The sequence below is a fragment of the Lineus longissimus genome, chromosome 7, assembly GCF_910592395.1.
Source record: "Lineus longissimus chromosome 7, tnLinLong1.2, whole genome shotgun sequence".
Classification (NCBI taxonomy): Eukaryota; Metazoa; Nemertea; class Pilidiophora; order Heteronemertea; family Lineidae; genus Lineus; species Lineus longissimus.
The window spans coordinates 8,215,752-8,233,202 of NC_088314.1; the positions used below are offsets into that span (position 1 = coordinate 8,215,752).

Here is a 17,451-nt window from a genome sequence, read left to right on the forward strand (position 1 = left end):
TGTATATGGTCAGACAAGAACCCATCACACCCTTTCCTATGGGATTAAAGACACAGATTAACTATGATGCATGTGTTTTATCAAGGTATGATTTTTATTGATACAATATAACTGAGTATCAGCGTTCCCACTTGTCAAAGATAAGGAAAGATCATGAACATGTCACAAGACCATCTCGACCAGAATCTTATCATTCAGCCGATACAAAACAAACTGGTTAGTCAGGATGTCACAACACCTGTTCAACTCTTTTTATGTTGTTGCGTCAGAACATAATGGTGTCATTCTAGTGAAGATCTCCTCATTGAAAGTCACAAAGGACGGTAGGATTAGTCACAACCTGTCCTCAAGACAGCAGTGTTTCAATACAAGACAAAGCCTTCCAAAGACAGCACTGTCGCCTGCACTTTCTGTGGCAATGTCTGTCCTAGCTTGTCTGCCAATGACAGCACTTCTTCAAAGTCACCTGTTAGGTGTCCAACAGTATGTCTATCAAAATGAAACAAAATCTTTGCTGGCTATTCGTCCTATTACAGCATCCAATAAAAGACCGACCTCTAGTTCTGGATCTTTCACTTTATAGACCTGGAATACAAATATAAATATGTTTACTTTCTGCACAGAATTCAGTGAATCTTAACACAAGAACTTGAGAGCTTGACAAGATCAGTCTATTTCACTAAATGTGATGTCTGAACATCAAATAAGCACAATCAGTTGAAATATTGACCACAAAGTCAACCAAACTTTCACTCAATGGTTGTGATGGCACCTCATTTGACCCCAAACAGAGAGTGAACCAAGCATATCTGACAAAAGATGACACAGTGTCAGGGTGAACAGATTGACATGATTGAAGCACCTTGAGGATTGTGAGCACACTGCAGAGTGCAGTGGAACTTTCTAATAGCGGACATCTCTCTACTATGGACAGGACAACCTCGCTGTTAAGGACACAAATTGGTTGTTTCCATTCACTTTGACTTCTGTAATCAGGACAACTCTTGATGAAGGACAGTATTGGTTAGTCCTGAGGGTATCCATAATAGATATGTTCTACTGTATTGTCAAGAGATCCCTTTTTTCAGTCTTTGATAATATACCTTTTTTATCAATTTTTCATCTGTATATTTCCCAATGGAGCTCAAATCAGTCTTTCTGCCTTGAATAACCTGTCCTAGTTTTTCACCATCTTCTGCTACGGTGTCGGGAGATGACATAACAGCGAGCAGGATGCTCCTCTGTTGATCGGTGATACCAAACTTTATCAGGGAGTCAGTTATCTAGAAAAAATATTCATACCATAAAAAAGGTGATTTTGTTTTGGGATGAAAGAGTAGCAAGTTACAGTGCATCCATGGAGAAGGTGTTCAACTTGTATGATTTTTGATCACAGAAACACAAATTGCGCGAAAGGTGAAGTAGCACCCAAGCGATTACTTTTAGACATTTAATACACATAAATCTCTGGAGGCTTCCCGGACACTTTTATTCTAATCAAGCTAATAAATTTGAAATGGGCTTCTCTGTCCCCTCAATCACATCATTAAATGTCATCATTCTTACATTCTTGTTGGCTGAGAGCGAGTAGAGAACTTCTGTCTGGAATTTCTTAGTTGTCATTTTGTTGACCGACATGTTGTGGGTTGCTTTCCTTGCGGCCATCAACACTTGGAATGGATGGATGATCTGGAAAAAGGAGATAAACCATTGAGGAACAAAAGAAAATGGATGTAGGTCTCCCTTCTCACGTAGCTGCTGGCTCACTGGGATGGAGTAGCAGGTCTGGAGTTTAGAGATGCTAAGGTAAAGAAAACCCCACTCACCGCATTCGCATGAACGAGTGGCGAAGCCTCCTGTGCCGCACACGATAAAATATAGGCATAAAATACTATTAATACGGAGGCAGAGGGCAAACGCTTGAATTATGAATATCATGTCTGCTTTGGAGAATGGCTAAAGAGTGGTCGCCAACGAGATACTTGGGCCTCAGCCACGCTATGTCCAGCTCCTGGCCTTGGATTTGGAAATGGCACGGCCTTAAGTAGTGCGCGCTCCGCCTGTAAATGCATGTCCTCTGTATAGCCGGGGACGAGGTAAGAAAGCCCAGACAAACTTACCATGGCTGGATTTATCAATATTCCGTCTATTTTTCCATCGACAGCCATTTGTTTCAGTTCTTTGCAGTTTTCTACATCTTCGTATAGAGCTAAAAACACCGACTTCTCATTTGAAACTGCCCACACACCGCTTTTATTGTCCAAAAACTTCATCGAATAAAAGTTTGTCATGGTCGCTGCCATCTTGGAAATGGATCTATTCTACAGAACACCACAGATTTGACATGATTTTAAAAGAATAAAAACTCTTTGTAGCATTTACTTTAATCTTTACAATATTGCAGATTTATTCTTAATTTGAGAATTAAGTATAATTTGCAGCGATCTGTTGATTATTTTGACTAATAAATGCAATTTAGTACAGCAAACTAAATAGGCAGCTTGGTGCCGAGGTAGCGCACGGTTATGACGTTTGAACACCCACTTTCCAGGTTTTCCCGATAGTGGCACTACTGTCTAATCGTGAAAAATGACGGGTCCAACAGTCGTTGTGGTATGCACCGAGCATTATCCGTGAGTTATCTGAAAAAAGTATTCAGATAAAAAAGATGTGCTTTGGCATAAAGAATACAATTCACAAAACATAGCCAACCTTTATCCCCGTTTCAAGGATTTCATTATGTTCTCTCTCCAGGAGAGCAATACTTTTTTAAAGGTTTACTCATTCATATCTTGCATGCATTGTATTGTATTTTTTATGCCAAATTACATCTCTTTTATCAAATTTTTTTTTCATATAACTCACGGCTAATACTCGGTGCATACTACAACGACAGTTGGACTAAGTATTTTCAGCCTTAGACAGTGGCGCCTCTATCGGGAAAGCAGGAAAGTGGGTGTTAAAAAGTCATAACCGTTCCAAGAAGACTTGCCCATCTTGACGCTAGAGGCGCTGATTTCGTTCAATTTTAATTTCGTCACTGTGCGAGTTTGGAAGCCTTAGGGACATTAAAATAGCAGACAACAGTATGGGGGCGGGAACCGAGATTTTTTTCGACATCCTAATTGAATCTCCTTCGCTACCTGGTGACAGGAAGAGGCCATTTGAATGAGCTAAGGCAATGTCTGGGATCGAGACTCCTACCTTTCAGTTTTTTGTCCTTGGCTGGCAATTCCGGTCATCCATCCTTCGGTTGAAGAAGCTTCCGATACCTGAACTCTAGTTAACGTGATGTTCTTCCTCAGCTGAAGTTTCTACTCAGTTTGTACGCCAAGAGGAAGATGCACTCGTACTTTGAACCAAAATGATTGCCATCATGATGGACTTGAATATAATATGTCCGAGTCGGTATCTGGACAACTCTCCCCCGGACAATCCCCCCCCCCCCGATTAATTGCCCCTCGACAATGCCCCCAGAAAAGTGCCCCCAGGCAATCAAATTGCCCCCTTCCCCTGTACGCATATTTTGGACAAAAGATACAGCGCAAATGTACAGGTGTACGCATTTCCCCCAAAATTCCTAGACTCCACCCCCTTCAGTGCGTTTGTACTAAACGGATGGCCCCTTACCTATCACCTGAACTGGACCCTGCTTTTTTCATGAGACAAAATGCATGAATTAAAGGCGCCTGGTTATGCAAGAAAAAGTTACACAAATTGCCAATAGGAGTCACACCTATCTCACGGTATATGGAAACTGTCCACGCTTGCATCAGGAATATATTTATTGCTTAATAAACCATGACCCTGTCCACTAACTGTATAAAGACCACCAACTTGACCTAGTACTCCATTGATTTTGCGAGTTCAAATGCATTGTTTCCAACAATTCTGGCAAGATCCTTATTTGAGAAAATACCTGAAAAGGTCACTTGGTGATTCCCATTGCCTTTGACCTGAATAGACAGTGACCAACTGACCAACTGACTAACTGATAACTTTATTCAACGAGAGAGACGGATTGTTGGCATTTATTAGAAAGAAGTAGCTGAGAGAACACGGAAATGGGATCGTTCTCGAGATACGATTTTGAATTGGATAACGAGCCCAAATATCCTCTTTGAGGTACTTTTGTAACTGCTATGTTTGCCTCGTTCATTGTTACGTGTCATTTCATTTAGCTTTATACTATCTGTTCACCAGCCCTTTGGGATAATAACTCATAGTTTCGATGTTCTTAGACCGGTTGATGTTCTTTATTTTCAGCCTCAGCCAAATGGAATTTCTAATGGTGACCTGATAGAGGATGGAGTGACATTCCGATTAGTAAAATCCCCGAATGATGGCAGCCGGGACAAAAGACGAAACTGTGATCGAAATCAAGGATGGACTATCAAAGATCGAGGAGGAATTCCAATGTAGCCTGTGTCTTGATCGTCTTCAGGAGCCGAAAATCCTGCCGTGTTATCACTCATTCTGTTCAGACTGTCTGGAAGCGTGGCTAAGACATTGTGGCACCAGCTTAGTGTGTCCAGAGTGCCGAAAGGAGACTGTCTGCAACGCGGTATGCTGTCTCCCCGACGACTTCAGAGCAAAGAGCGTCTTGGCGAACCTTCCTGCTACGGATTCCCAGCAGAAAAACCACCAGTGCACGTCTTGCGATTATAAAAACAGTGCAACGTGTGGCTGTTTAGACTGTGATGACTATTTGTGCAAGGAATGCCAGTTCGCGCACCGTCGTCTCAAAATTACGAAAAACCACCAGGTATTGCCGTACAAGGAGTACAATGTTCAATCTAAGCTAATCAACTTTGCAAAAAGCAAGAAACCTAAGGCTTTACTTTTCACATTCGGCGGTTACGGACCAAACATCGGACAGCTTCAGTATCCTACTGCCGCCGCTGTCTACAAGAAAAACATCTTCATCGCTGATCTCAATGGTATTCACGTCTTCGACGAGGACGGACAATTTATATCTGTGACCGGTTTAGATGAGGTCATACCGACATCCTTCTTGCGTCGTCCGTTGATGTGGAATCGTAACTACTGGTTGCTCCACTGTTTGTATCTCGTCCCAGAGATTGTGAACTTGGCATTTTTGTCCGATGGGCGCATGGTGTTTACGACAACATTCCAAGATGGCTACCTGTGTGACTCGGTTCTTTTCAACGCGAAACTTGAACCGGTTAAGTTTGGCAGAAATGTTATGAAACAACCCTGTGGTCTCGCTATCAGCAGCAAAGATGACATCCTTGTCGTTGACTCCTACCTCGGTTGTGTCTTCTGTTTCAATCCTGATGGCACTTACCAAAAAAAGATCTCTTGCAAAGGGAACGGGGAGGGCCAACTTCTGAAACCTGGGTACATCGCCTTGAGCAACCAAGATGAAATATTTGTTAGTGATCTTGTGAAAAATGGTCCTTATTGGTGTCGGTACATAAAGATCTTCGACTTGAGGGGGTATTTTATACGTCAGTTCACAACTTCTCAATTCTTGTTCCAGAATCCTTTTAATTTGTATAAGAACTATTTGATTTGGGAAGCATGTCAGATCAATGTCAGCGACGATAATAAGATCATTCTGATAGATTCTGAGAGTAGGGTGGTGCAGATGTTTGATGACCAAGGGAAATATGTCCGCACGTTGACCAAGAGGGAGGGGCTGAAATATCCCAGGTCTTTGGTCCTGATGGAGGAGAGGCGTTTAATTTGTACAGATGTTGGTGATCACTGTGTCAAAGTGTTTACATTCTGATACCACTACCGCCAATTCCTTTAGGTAAAAACTTTGTGTTTTGGCCTGAACTTCCAATTTGAACTTGAGGTGGTAGGATTCTTATCGAAATAACGAAAGTGACAGCTTTTGTGAGTGTATATTGTGTCAAACTTGTAGATACTGCTATTAACTTATATATGAAACTCTCCAGAGGCCAAATTTAAAAGTGGTTTGACTTTCGGAGCCAGTGACAATGCATGATGAACTTTGCGGGCTATCAGAAATCAGGAAGTGCAAGTGCACGAAGTTTATCTGTGGCAGTGACCAAATTTGCCTTCGGCTGAGTTATGCTGAGAAATGTCAAGGTTTTGGATGAAAACATTGCTTAGAACTTAATCTAATTGTCAAATGGTTCTTAACCTAGTTGCCCTTATCTCAAGTATAGGTTCAGGTTGAGCAATATGTTGGCGAAACTTCAATATTTTGGTGATTGCCAAATTTTCTATGTATTTCCTCATTCCGTATTTGAACAATGTTATAATGTTCTTGACCTTTATGGTGATATCATATTGGCACGTGCGCAAGAGTGATTTGTAATCATCTCTGCGACATAGTCTTCTAATTTGAGCACACTCTGTATCTGAAATATAAGATGTATGAAGTTAACCTCCTCGCAGTGTTAAAGGGAGCTATAGGCAGGAGCTGGGGGATCAAATGGGTATTCTTCAGGTGACTCTGTACATGTACAAGCTTGCATATTTTGCGTTGTACTTTGAGAAAGGGGAGACCCCTATTGGCGACTTTGCGTAACTTTATCTGTCCTACCTCGCTCCTGCCTATAGTATCTCTGGTCGTTGCTGTGATCAATACAAATAAAGTTCATTTTACAATACAGTCATTGCTTTCTCGGTGAAGAATCAGTGGTGATCCTTGGAGTGTCGAATCCACAACCTCCTTATTATGAGCTTGGTACTCTTACCACTTTGACACTGCTGTCCTTTATCAGATGAACTGACATGCTGTCTTGAAATTGCTGTCTGTGGTACTGTCAACCTTTGAGAAATCAACCTACTCTGTCCTTGCACCTTGCATTGCACTACCTACCTTACTATGAGGTAGCTAAATTCGTCTAAACCTATCATTTTAAACCTGTCTGTCGAGGACAGATGTGGGCATTTAAATTGGAAGACAACCTATTCCCATTATTGGAAAACCTAACTATCAAAGTCTGCTGCATAGTCGCACTGAGGGATAGGCAGTCTGAATGGGAGACAATTGAACAACCTATCTTTCAAGGACAGGTGCATCCGTCGACATGGGTATTCAATATTTCAAAATCATAAAGGGCAAGAAAAGTCCAGATTGAGATCCATTCTGTTATCCTTTATTCATTGGGATTATAACAATTGTCAAAAGGTTAAGTTAAACAAAATACAACAAGATTTTCATTCGGACAATAAAGAGTATGGCATCATGATTGTGACATTAATAAATCATGCATTGTACGCAAAAAGGACTGCTACTGATATACATGTATAGAATCAGATAATTTGCCTGTACGGATGGCTTGCTGAAGAGCAATTAAAGTTTTTATACCACTGAAAAGACTGAAGGTAGGCATACAATAGTTAGTACTGTTGATAGGATTGCTCAATAGCAGTAAAAAAGGTTTTTCGCGTTTGATTTTCAAGTCATTCCTATCATCGCCACCAGAGCAACTTGACCAGGGAACAGCACATTTTCACAGCGCTATGAATGAATGACGGCGTGGTCGAGAGTAGCGACGCCCATGCCGCAACCTGTAACGGACTGGCGTCGCGTCTTTCGGGCGACTGGCTCATCCACCCGTCAAGGATAATCAGCGAGCTGACGACGAACACGGCAATGAAAATCATGGTCCTGTAACGGCCCTCTTGCTCATCGTCCTGCTCTTGGCGACGTTTTTTCACATCGCGCGGATTGCCATCGCGAAAGCATACATGCCCGTCCGTCGCCGCCGTCACCATCGAACTCGTCCCAGAAGTGCGACCACCTGTCTTCGAACCCGGCGGTGCAGACTCCGAGCGCGTCACTCGACCGGCGTTTTCCGTTGAGACTCCGCCGACGCCAATGCCCAGCTCCTGCGCCAGCTGATCTTGCTGTCTTAGCAAAGAGTATTCGCCTTTCGTGATATGTTGGGCAGCGTCGACAAATATATCGTGTAAGGCGGAGCTGTCGTCACTTGTGACGGACGAATGTTGTCTTTCGTCCGGTTCGAAGTGACTCTCTGTCTGTGTTGAGACACTCTCGCGTGGAACGATGGTCGAATTGGAGGTCTGTGTTTCGCCGGTCTTTGAATCATGAGTGTCCCGCTGAAAAGCATAGAACTTGGTTACAAATTAGCTAAGACGAACCAAATGCACGGACAGCCACGCATACAACTTATTAGTTTCGAGGCAGAAATAGCATGAGAAAATTTCCTCCGACGCGAAATGAATTTATCATGTTATATTGCGTACGCGATAAAGGCATTATTCAATTTCAATCCATGGTTACCGCTCTGTCAAAAAGTAACACGCATCAATGACAACACTATCATACACCACGTGGGTACAACCTTCAGTCGAAGTGTAACATCGCTTACAACACCATTGCATAGAAAGTATAGTAGTACAGTACGATTTAACGGGTATGCAGGGGTATTCTACACCCCGGACGCAGTGGACCGGCCTCGTCCTGTCGCCCGGTAAGGAAAGGCGATCAGGATGACAAAATGGACTGCATAAGAATCCAGAGGTATTCCTACCAATAAGGATGTCTTCCTGTCGTCGCTATTGAGGTAGCCCTCGATCGCCGAGGACAGGGCGACATTGACGGGAGAGTACCGGGCAAAGTTCTTGGCCTGTACCCGCTTGCGGCACGAGGGGCAGAAGAAGAAGAGGTTGTGGGGGTGGACATTGCGGAACTCCTCTGCACGGTGGTAGACCAGTCTCCAGACGCATCTGTGAACGAACAATCATAAATGTTAAGTTTGTCACAATTATCATTCGGACGTCGTCTTCGGCACCATAGAATTCCATTCGGTTCTTTCTGTCTGGCTGGATACATATCTTTTAAAACAGGAGTTGAAAACATTCGCGATTGTTGAAGTCATTTTCTTCACAAATTGTCTGAAAGAGATATATCAATGGGCTTCACAGCACTCCAATGGAGACTGGAAGACAACTTTTACAGTTTCGCCACCATGCGGCAAGGTAATGAGCTAAACGTCTCTAGCGAGGACGGTGATTTTGACTCGCTTGAGCCGGTCGGTGGTCTCCCTACATGTTCCTAATTGGCTACGATATATCATACATATAAAAAGTCCGCTGAAAAAGTAACTTTTAATAGCATGATAGATGAGACTTTGATAGTACCATTTTACAAAGCAATGGATACGTAACGACATAGGATTACAATGCAAATGAAAATTAAACGATCATGATAGAAATGTGATTGAAAAATACTGAATAAAAAGAAAATCGAACTCACGTCTTGCAAAAAGTGTGTCCACAAGGTAGAACAACCGGCAGACAAAGATAATCGAGACAAACTGGACATTTAAAAGAGCCTGTCCAGTGATCCAAGCCGTGGTTGGACGATCTCTCTGCGGGTGAAATGGGATCACCTTCTTCGGATGTGGATGGCTCCTCCTCCTCCACAGATTGCTCTTGCGAGGCGGTTCTGGAATTTTGTCCAGTATCTAGTATTTCAAATGAATTTGTCACATTGCTGCCATAATAATGTGACAGAATTTCGGCAGGGGATCCAGCTGGGCGTGGACCGCTGTCAAAACTACCCCTGCGACGCTGTCGGACCAACCGCGGAATCGTGTGAGCGGCAAATGGTGCGACAGGCGCAGTTGGCCTATTCTGCATCGGGCTTGGTTGAGGCATACTTTGACCTGGTCGGGTATCCCTCGACATGTTCAAGTTGTTCATACCATGTGGTAGTCTTGGCGGGAGTGGTGGAGGAGGTAACATGATCGGTGGTGGTGGTGGTAGCGGGATCATTGCGGACGATGTCGGTGCAAGTGACCACGGTCTCGGTTGTCCTTGACCTTGCTGCTCCATTCGAATCCGGACTTGTTCCACCAATGTTTCCATCTGCTGGGGGTGACGGGTTTGGTCTGACATTGTAGTATATACAGTATACATACACAATTCTTTGACGAAAAAAAATATTAATTCATTGGAATGGAATAGCGGTTATCTTACTGTCCAAAAGCCATGCCGAGAGATAATTTTTCTTGCAGGCATGGCAGGGACTCGCTGCAACTGTTACGGGGCGTCACGGCGACGTCACGGGGCGCCCTTCGCAGAGTGACGTCAGTACTGCAGATTTTTCAGAGACGTTCATCTCGTCACCCCATTTTCTTCCAAATTTACTGAGCAATATCGAACAACAGGTCGTCCACTGACCGTTAGGGCCTAACGCCAGCATGGGAGACGCGGAAAAAGGCGCCAAAGTCTTCAAACAGAAGTGCGCGCAGTGTCACACCGCCAACAAAGGTGGCAAACACACAACCGGTCCAAACCTTCATGGCATCTTCGGACGGAAAACCGGACAGGCGCCAGGGTTTTCCTACACTGAGGCAAACAAAAATAAAGGAATCTCTTGGGGTGAGGATACGTTGGACATTTACCTTCAGAATCCTAAAAAGTACATCCCGGGGACGAAAATGATCTTCGCAGGAATCAAGAAAGTGAGCGAAAGAAAGGATTTGATTGCGTATCTGAAGGAGGTGACCAGCAGTTAGGGTCAGGCACTGTTGTGAATTCAGAACCTTGACGATTTTAAAGTAAGACACTGTCTTGACGATTTTACAGTAGGATTTTGTTGTGAAACCAAGAACTTGTCGATTTTACAGTAAGAATAAGATATATGGTCAACACGGACAATAGCTGTACAGAATTATATGTTGTCTCCACTCTGATTGTATTTGACTCTTTTGTACGACATGGTTGAACTGATTATGAAGTGATAAAATCTCATGCAATGCAATTATTGGTAATGTTATATCTGTTATCTCCTCATCCCCTCGGCAGCTTTGGTAGATGGTCATTGGTTTCTATAGACATACAGATTTCTAATTTGCTCACGGTTGCCTGTTAGCCATTAGGTGGTCATTTGTTTCAACAATCGAACAAATGACTGATGAAATAAAACCATTGCACAATGACCATGGCTAATAATCACAGTAATTATTGACATGCGACTTAGGACAGATGACGCACATCGACTCCACCCAACTACATGTACTATACAATGCGGTGTCGACATCTAGCGGACGTGATCAAGATCAATCTTATGTCATTACCATACCGAGGCTGAACGCAAGAGTTCAGAGACAGCGTTTGTTATTCGGTGAGTTGTCCGTGTAAAGTGTCATTTCCCTGTTTTGTAAAACGAGAATATTTCTGAAAGTTTTCATAAGTAAATTGGACGTATACATGGATATATATTCACGTTTTGGATGTATAGTATTGAAGGATTATGGAGTTATATCACTTTGAATTGCAGGTTTGAAAAGCATGTATGGCTATGATGCCGTCTGGACCATGTGAGTTGGCTGTGTATTTTGTACAGTAGCTAGTGCTTCTACATTGTATCTGCGTATGGTATTGTGCTTTCGGGAGTTTTGGAGCAGTGGAGGTGTGTCTTCATATCCTATCGTTGAAAACTGCGCTGTTTTGGCTGCTGTGAAGTTTTCTTTGCAGGGTATCTCATGAAACTGGGTACTGTACTGATTGATACCGATGGCTAGTTCATGTCATGACATAAGAGGCATGCCCTGTTCGTCATTTATTTCGGGAACGAATTAAGAGTCCCGGCCGGATCAAATTAGGCCTATGTCATTTCCGTTCGGGGATTATTATTATGGGCCTTTTCGAAGAAGTCGAATCCGAACCCAAGCAAGTCAGATGCGCACACTCGGAACTGGTCGGAAAGCATAAGCCAACTTCGGACAGTGCTATAGTATATAAGCCACTGTACTGACCCTTTTTTCCAAGTGAAACGCTTCGACTGGTCAGCGCCCAAACAAACTTCTTCAAAAAAATGATGGCATTGATGTAGCTTACGTCGTCTTGGGCTCAATCTTGGGCATTAATCACCACTGGGAGAACTTCGATATTGACATGCAGGGTTGTCAATTTGTTGCATACTGATGTAAGACTAAGAGGACATCCTTCTTACATGTCTTATCATTGTTCAAAAAGATGAACAAAAATCAGAGGGCTAAAAGTATCTTAGTTTGGCCTAAAGAAGGTATTTTGGAGATGGGGCCATTTTACCCTGGTGCAGTCGATCTGCTCAGTGTTGATTTTGCAAAAAAGGATGCCCAATGACTTCGGTGCAGTCTCTAGATATATCGATCTCTGCATTGAGGGCCCTGGACAAGTTTTAGCTGCACTGGCCTTCACACTTTTCGACAAATGATTCTGCTAGCTGCCTGATAGATTTACACTTTAAGAGCTCGTTAATGTCACAGGACTAATTACCGCTCATCTTACAATGCTCAAACTAACGATGATTCCCCTTCAAAGAAATCTAACTCCAGGGTGCTAGAAACATCGACATTTACGCTACATTCTCAGCGAGCGTAATCAATATCACCTCACATCTAAAATGTCTTGTAATTAAAAAATGTCCAAACGAACGGAGCTATTACTATTAGCACCCAAAGCGATGTTGTGGAGTGTGTAATGAAACGCTAGCCTATCGTACGTAGATAATGGGATATGAGATACGACAAATCAATCGCAAGGTTCCCTAGGTAGGCTAGCAGGAATCGTGTTCTCTCACGTAGCAACGATAGGTTGATCGAGAGTGCTGCCAGAGACAAGAGAGCTAATGGCTTTGGAACATCATTAAGAAAATCAATGGATCGATATGATATCTTCTCGTTGTTTTTGCTAATGATGGGAGACAACTGATCGATGCTTGGTACAATTGGAGCTTGATGTATCTGTCCAGCCAGGCAGATACCACCCCACATGCCACATGGCCTGCCTGGTGCATTGGACCCAGTGAAAGTAAACTAATCCATCATATCCTGTTTACTCAGTGACCTATTAAAACCTTGGCTCTGCTTGGTGTGCTACCATAACAAACATGAAATATTTCAACAGGAATGTCTCATTTGGTGTCTTAGACTTGATGAAAACATGACAAAACTAAAATGTGTAAGGTTGGTGAACCAATTTATTATCTGAAATATCCAACTAATTAGCACCTGACCTCTGAAGTAGTTATGTGAAAATAATGGCAATTTGTTTGTTGGTATTTATCCCCATGTCATTATTAAACGTTGGACAATAGTCCCCAGATATCTGGTTGTCCACTTAACACATGCCTTGGAAATATTTGTATGATAAATTGACAAATTAGTGCAATTATTTCCTGGCTTTTCATTATATATGGCTCAATTTGCCATACTAATTAGGGTCTGTTTTGACAGGAGCTGGCCACTTGGAGTATAAATTTGAAATAAATATCGACATTGTTTCACTTTTTATCAATCAAGGTGTCCTGGAATTTCGGTGTGATCACAGAGGAAGTTAAATAACTCGCATTGATGCTTTTGCCGTGTCCTTATTGCCGAGTTTTTTTTTGTCCTATACAAATCATGATGTTTGGCTTTGGTGTAACTTCATCCAAGTGTTTATCGAGGCTATTAGAAGAAAATAAACAAAAATTGCAAAATGTATGCCTCAGACACCTCTGGCTGTGTTGAAATGCCTGCACTGTTTGCTTTGGACAGGCCTATACTCTGTGGTAGGTCATTTTAACCCTTTTGGGAGACCAGTGGCATCGTGGTTGGAGAGCTGGGCTCATTATCAGGAGGTCGAGGGTTCGCCTCTCCGATGGATCACTGCAGTATTGTCTTTGTCGTTTGTGTCCTTGAGAAAGACACATTCCTCTCTTGCTTCTTCCTTCGAATAAGATAACTGAGGCTTCTTGTCCCTAGTGTCTTTGCCAGGACAAGAAAAAGGCCCAACCTTTTCTGTCCAAAGACGGAGTCACCAGGCCTAAGTTGTGATGGCAAGTAAATAAAATGCTCAACCTGCTTTGGAGGTGGGTGTTTCGTAACCCAATGGTCTTCATCTGTATATGGGCCCATCATGGCATCTGATTCTATGCTGATTTGCCATTACTTTTAATCAGGCTGTGGGCAAGTTCTGACTTGAATTTAGGTCCCTCATGTCCTACTGTATGTAGTTAGTATAAAAGCAAGTCAATGAACAGTGGTCATGGTAGTCATCTCTGGGAATCTGCACACTTGCAAGATATCTGAAACAAAGTAAGTTGTGGGTGAGATTTTGAAATTGTCATATGGCTTGCCCTTATCACCATCAGAATAATGCATGAAGATAATGTATTTTGATATTGTGCTGTTTATCTTCAAAATATTTTCGCCCAAACGACAGTGGGCAGGCCGGCTGTACGCATTGTACAACGACCCGCATTTCCGCCTACTTCTGTGTGCTACCTGTGTTACTTCGACTGTTCCTTATGCATGGCTGTCCCCGATTTGCATTCATTCATTCATTCATTCATGCTTTGCCTCAATGCACAGTGTGACCAGTGCATGAAATGGGACTCTATTGTTGACAATTCGAAACAAAAATATTTCTGGTATGCCTGTGACCCAAAATGAAATTTGGTGGCTTTTTTTGGACATGTAGGAATAGGATGGGTCGATCTTTTATCTGTGTCTCCCACACCGTTAGTTCTTAGGTCATTTGATGATGTTAGGTTATTAAAGTAGGTCATCTAACTTGGTGTGTTTTTTGTTCCCTGTGAAGATGGTGTATAGATATTAGTGTGGGAGCCGGATCATATCGATCATTGCTCATCAAATGAGTAACAGAGGTTTTTGAATGAGATCAGTTGTTCAAAAACATAGACCGGGTGGGACTTCAGGCCACATGCAGAGATTATTAAACAAAAGACCTCATATTGGGCCTGTAAAATGTAGTGCTGGTAACATGTTTTCCTACATGTATGTTTGTGTACGGGTGATCGAGTGAAAAAGATGGCTGGGAAATTTGTAATGCTTCACTTGGTCTTAAGCCTTTCGTTGCCGGGACAATTTCATGCCTGCGTCACTGTACCCGCATAAAATTTAAAAAGTAAGAGTTGAGTAATTTCTACTATACTCCATACAAATACTGTGAAAAATCTGTTGAAGATCAGAGGGGTACACATAAGGCCTTATTTCACTACGGTTGCACTTGCAGTTGGCAGCAAAAGGGTTAAATCAGGACACTGCTTTTACACCCAACCGCATAACTCAGCAGATTCTGTACACACCATACTAGCAAAGGGTCGCCTACACTATTGGCGATAGTCTTGAAAGATGCAGATCATCGCCCGCCTAAATTTGAGTTAAATCTATTGAAAATTGAATCGATTTCAAAATCTCATTTCTCTAACAGATGATCGGTATGCTATTGCTACATCGACCGTGCGCCGTCTTCCATCCTCGAATTCATCAATTTGAATCTCCTTCGATTTCTTACCCGAGGCATGGAGTTCATGGTACCTGATTAGTCTCAATACCACCCCAAGGTGACCCAAATCAACTGTAGGCACGCACATAGAAAGTATACTTTCACTTCTGTGCCTGAAACTCTAAAATTCAGTTGTCAATAAATAGACCAGCATGCAAAAAATCAATTGCCTTCATGGATATTGCATATCAACCGTCCCATTTTAAATGTTTGATAAATATGTTGATGGAAATTCATGTAAATTTGTTCAGCAGCCGTAATAACTCCACATTTGACTGATCAGAATGTCGTGAATCACATACTCCGTGTTCCCTGCATCAATTTTCTTTGAGAGGGTTGGAGGATGGGGGGGGGGGGGGCAAAGGTGTTACTGCATTTTCATCAAACTTAACCCCATCTCTTGGAATTGAGTCGCTGTTGCAAATGCAATATCATCACAGACCTATCGTGAACTTTATGATCCCTGATGCCGGCAAATCTAATTTTGCACTTTACAAATCGCATTATGAGACATGGCTTTGGTTGGTTTAAATCATGGCAATGAAAAGTGTGTTATATGTGATGAAAAGTGTGTTATATAGTGACCACGTGTTACATGAATAAATAGCACTTGGTTGTAAATTGTTCCTACTCTGCACACTTAACAGATATTATATCAATCGATCTCTTTCTCAAGTTGGTCCTTGAGAAAACAATTGCACCATAATGAATTGACTTCCTGTAGTGAATGTGGCATGGCCTACTTGAAACTGTTTTTTTGCTCATAACATTGGAGATTCAAGAAACAAATCTCACTCTGGATGGTTCAACAATTTAGCTAAAAGGGGTGATAGCAGAAATTTGAAGTTTGATGACCTGTTTTGGCAACTGTTTCACTGTCTGGCCCAATATCTGCCTTTGTTGGCCTAAATATAAAAGCTGTATTGCTGTAAAACCATAAAACATTCATGTAAAACCTGCATGATTTCTGTTTAATTGGCAACTTCTCTTTTACCTTTCTCGGTAATCAAAAATCTCCCCGAGCTATAATTGTAACACTGGTACTTTGTGAAGTCAGATTAAGAGCCCTTATTTGAACAATGGGGGGAAATCTCGTTTGTGTACACAATACCATGAATGTATTTCATCAATATTGCAGTATTTTCAATGCATTATGCCTGCATTAATCCATAATAATATAACTTTTTGATCCTCGTCTAAACCCACTTGTGTGGCTCGAGGCAATCTATAAAAAATTGGCGCTGTCAACAGTATTTCTGTCACACTTCTGTGAATAGGCTTACATTGAGTTGGGCATGTTCTTCTGCCTATGAAGTGCTGGAGTTTTCGCAAGCCATTTTAGTTGCTGTGATCGGCGACAGAGCCAAAACAACGTGACAGGTGATTCATTTTAACCAATCAGCGGCCGCATTCCAACCACAAAGATCATGTTGTCATGCACCGTTGCTGGTGGCAGGAACTGAAATCACTCGTTGGCGTGGCAATCTATACTATAGGAAGTGCAGCTACACATTCTTCACCAAGATGATATATGAGCAAGGAACCTTGTCTATCAATTCCATCATTATCTTGTGTCAATTTATAATGTTACTGCAGCAGATAAAATAAATAATGACAATCGACAATATTGTCCCATGTTATCCTCAGTACATCCTATCCTTTCACTCGAGCCATTCTCCCCATGATCTCTAGGCAATGTTCTTATGCTGGCAAACCGGACGCAAAATTTTTCTAAAACGGAACGATTCTGAATCGATTTCATCATTTGGAAAATAATTAATCCCGGACGCATGTGGTCACCATGGTAGCTTAACGTTTCTTCTGGCGTGCTGTTTGGTTGGAGATAACCTTTGCGGTGGCCACGGTAGTGAGCGAGAAGTACTCCAGTTGATTATTGAGGATTGAACGGTTACTTACACTAGAACCTCCCTTAGTGGACACCTCTCTATTAAGGACAACCTCTCTATTAGGACACTAGTTTTGGACCCAAATTGGTTGTTACCATTCAATTTGACCTCTCCAATCAGGACACCTCTCTATTAAGGACAGTATTTGTCGGACCCGAGAGTGTCCTTACTAGAGAGGTTCTACTGTACTCTGCTTTCAGTACTTTCTGGCTCTGACTGCTTTAGATGAGTTAAGACTGCAGTAAAAGAAATTTGTCACTATCCCAGCAGGGGATCTTAATATATTGTTCCT

General features: G+C 42.3%; 4 protein-coding genes across 8 annotated transcripts in view; 3 read left to right on the forward strand and 1 right to left on the reverse strand.

Moving 5' to 3' along the window:
* Positions 1–33: 33 nt before the first annotated feature.
* On the reverse strand, positions 34–2,451 carry LOC135491246 (EKC/KEOPS complex subunit Tprkb-like). The gene is made up of 4 exons (XM_064776982.1): positions 2,121–2,451; positions 1,567–1,689; positions 1,104–1,283; positions 34–585 (listed from the first exon to the last, which is right to left on the reverse strand). Exons 1-4 carry the CDS (start codon positions 2,301–2,303, stop codon positions 493–495), a joined length of 579 nt encoding a protein of 192 aa, XP_064633052.1. The 5' UTR covers positions 2,304–2,451; the 3' UTR covers positions 34–492.
* Positions 2,452–4,024: 1,573 nt separating this feature from the next.
* Positions 4,025–6,873, forward strand: LOC135490851 (E3 ubiquitin-protein ligase TRIM71-like). The gene is made up of 2 exons (XM_064776405.1): positions 4,025–4,125; positions 4,267–6,873. The coding sequence occupies exon 2, from the start codon at positions 4,340–4,342 to the stop codon at positions 5,753–5,755; it is 1,416 nt and encodes a 471-aa protein (XP_064632475.1). The 5' UTR covers positions 4,025–4,125; positions 4,267–4,339; the 3' UTR covers positions 5,756–6,873.
* A 3,302-nt stretch (positions 6,874–10,175) lies between these two features.
* Positions 10,176–10,493, forward strand: LOC135490963 (cytochrome c-like). Its single transcript, XM_064776552.1, has one exon. It carries the CDS (start codon positions 10,176–10,178, stop codon positions 10,491–10,493), a length of 318 nt encoding a protein of 105 aa, XP_064632622.1.
* Positions 10,494–11,070: 577 nt separating this feature from the next.
* The window catches only part of LOC135491390 (plexin-A4-like), a 219,650-nt gene continuing 213,269 nt past the window's right edge, over positions 11,071–17,451 (forward strand). For 4 of the 5 annotated variants that reach the window (XM_064777230.1, XM_064777228.1, XM_064777232.1 and 1 more), the window contains exon 1: positions 11,127–11,297. The gene's annotated coding sequence lies outside the window, so the exon portion shown is untranslated. Of the gene's footprint in view, positions 11,102–11,126; positions 11,298–17,451 lie in introns of those variants that run through there. The other variant, XM_064777229.1, reaches the window with a different exon arrangement.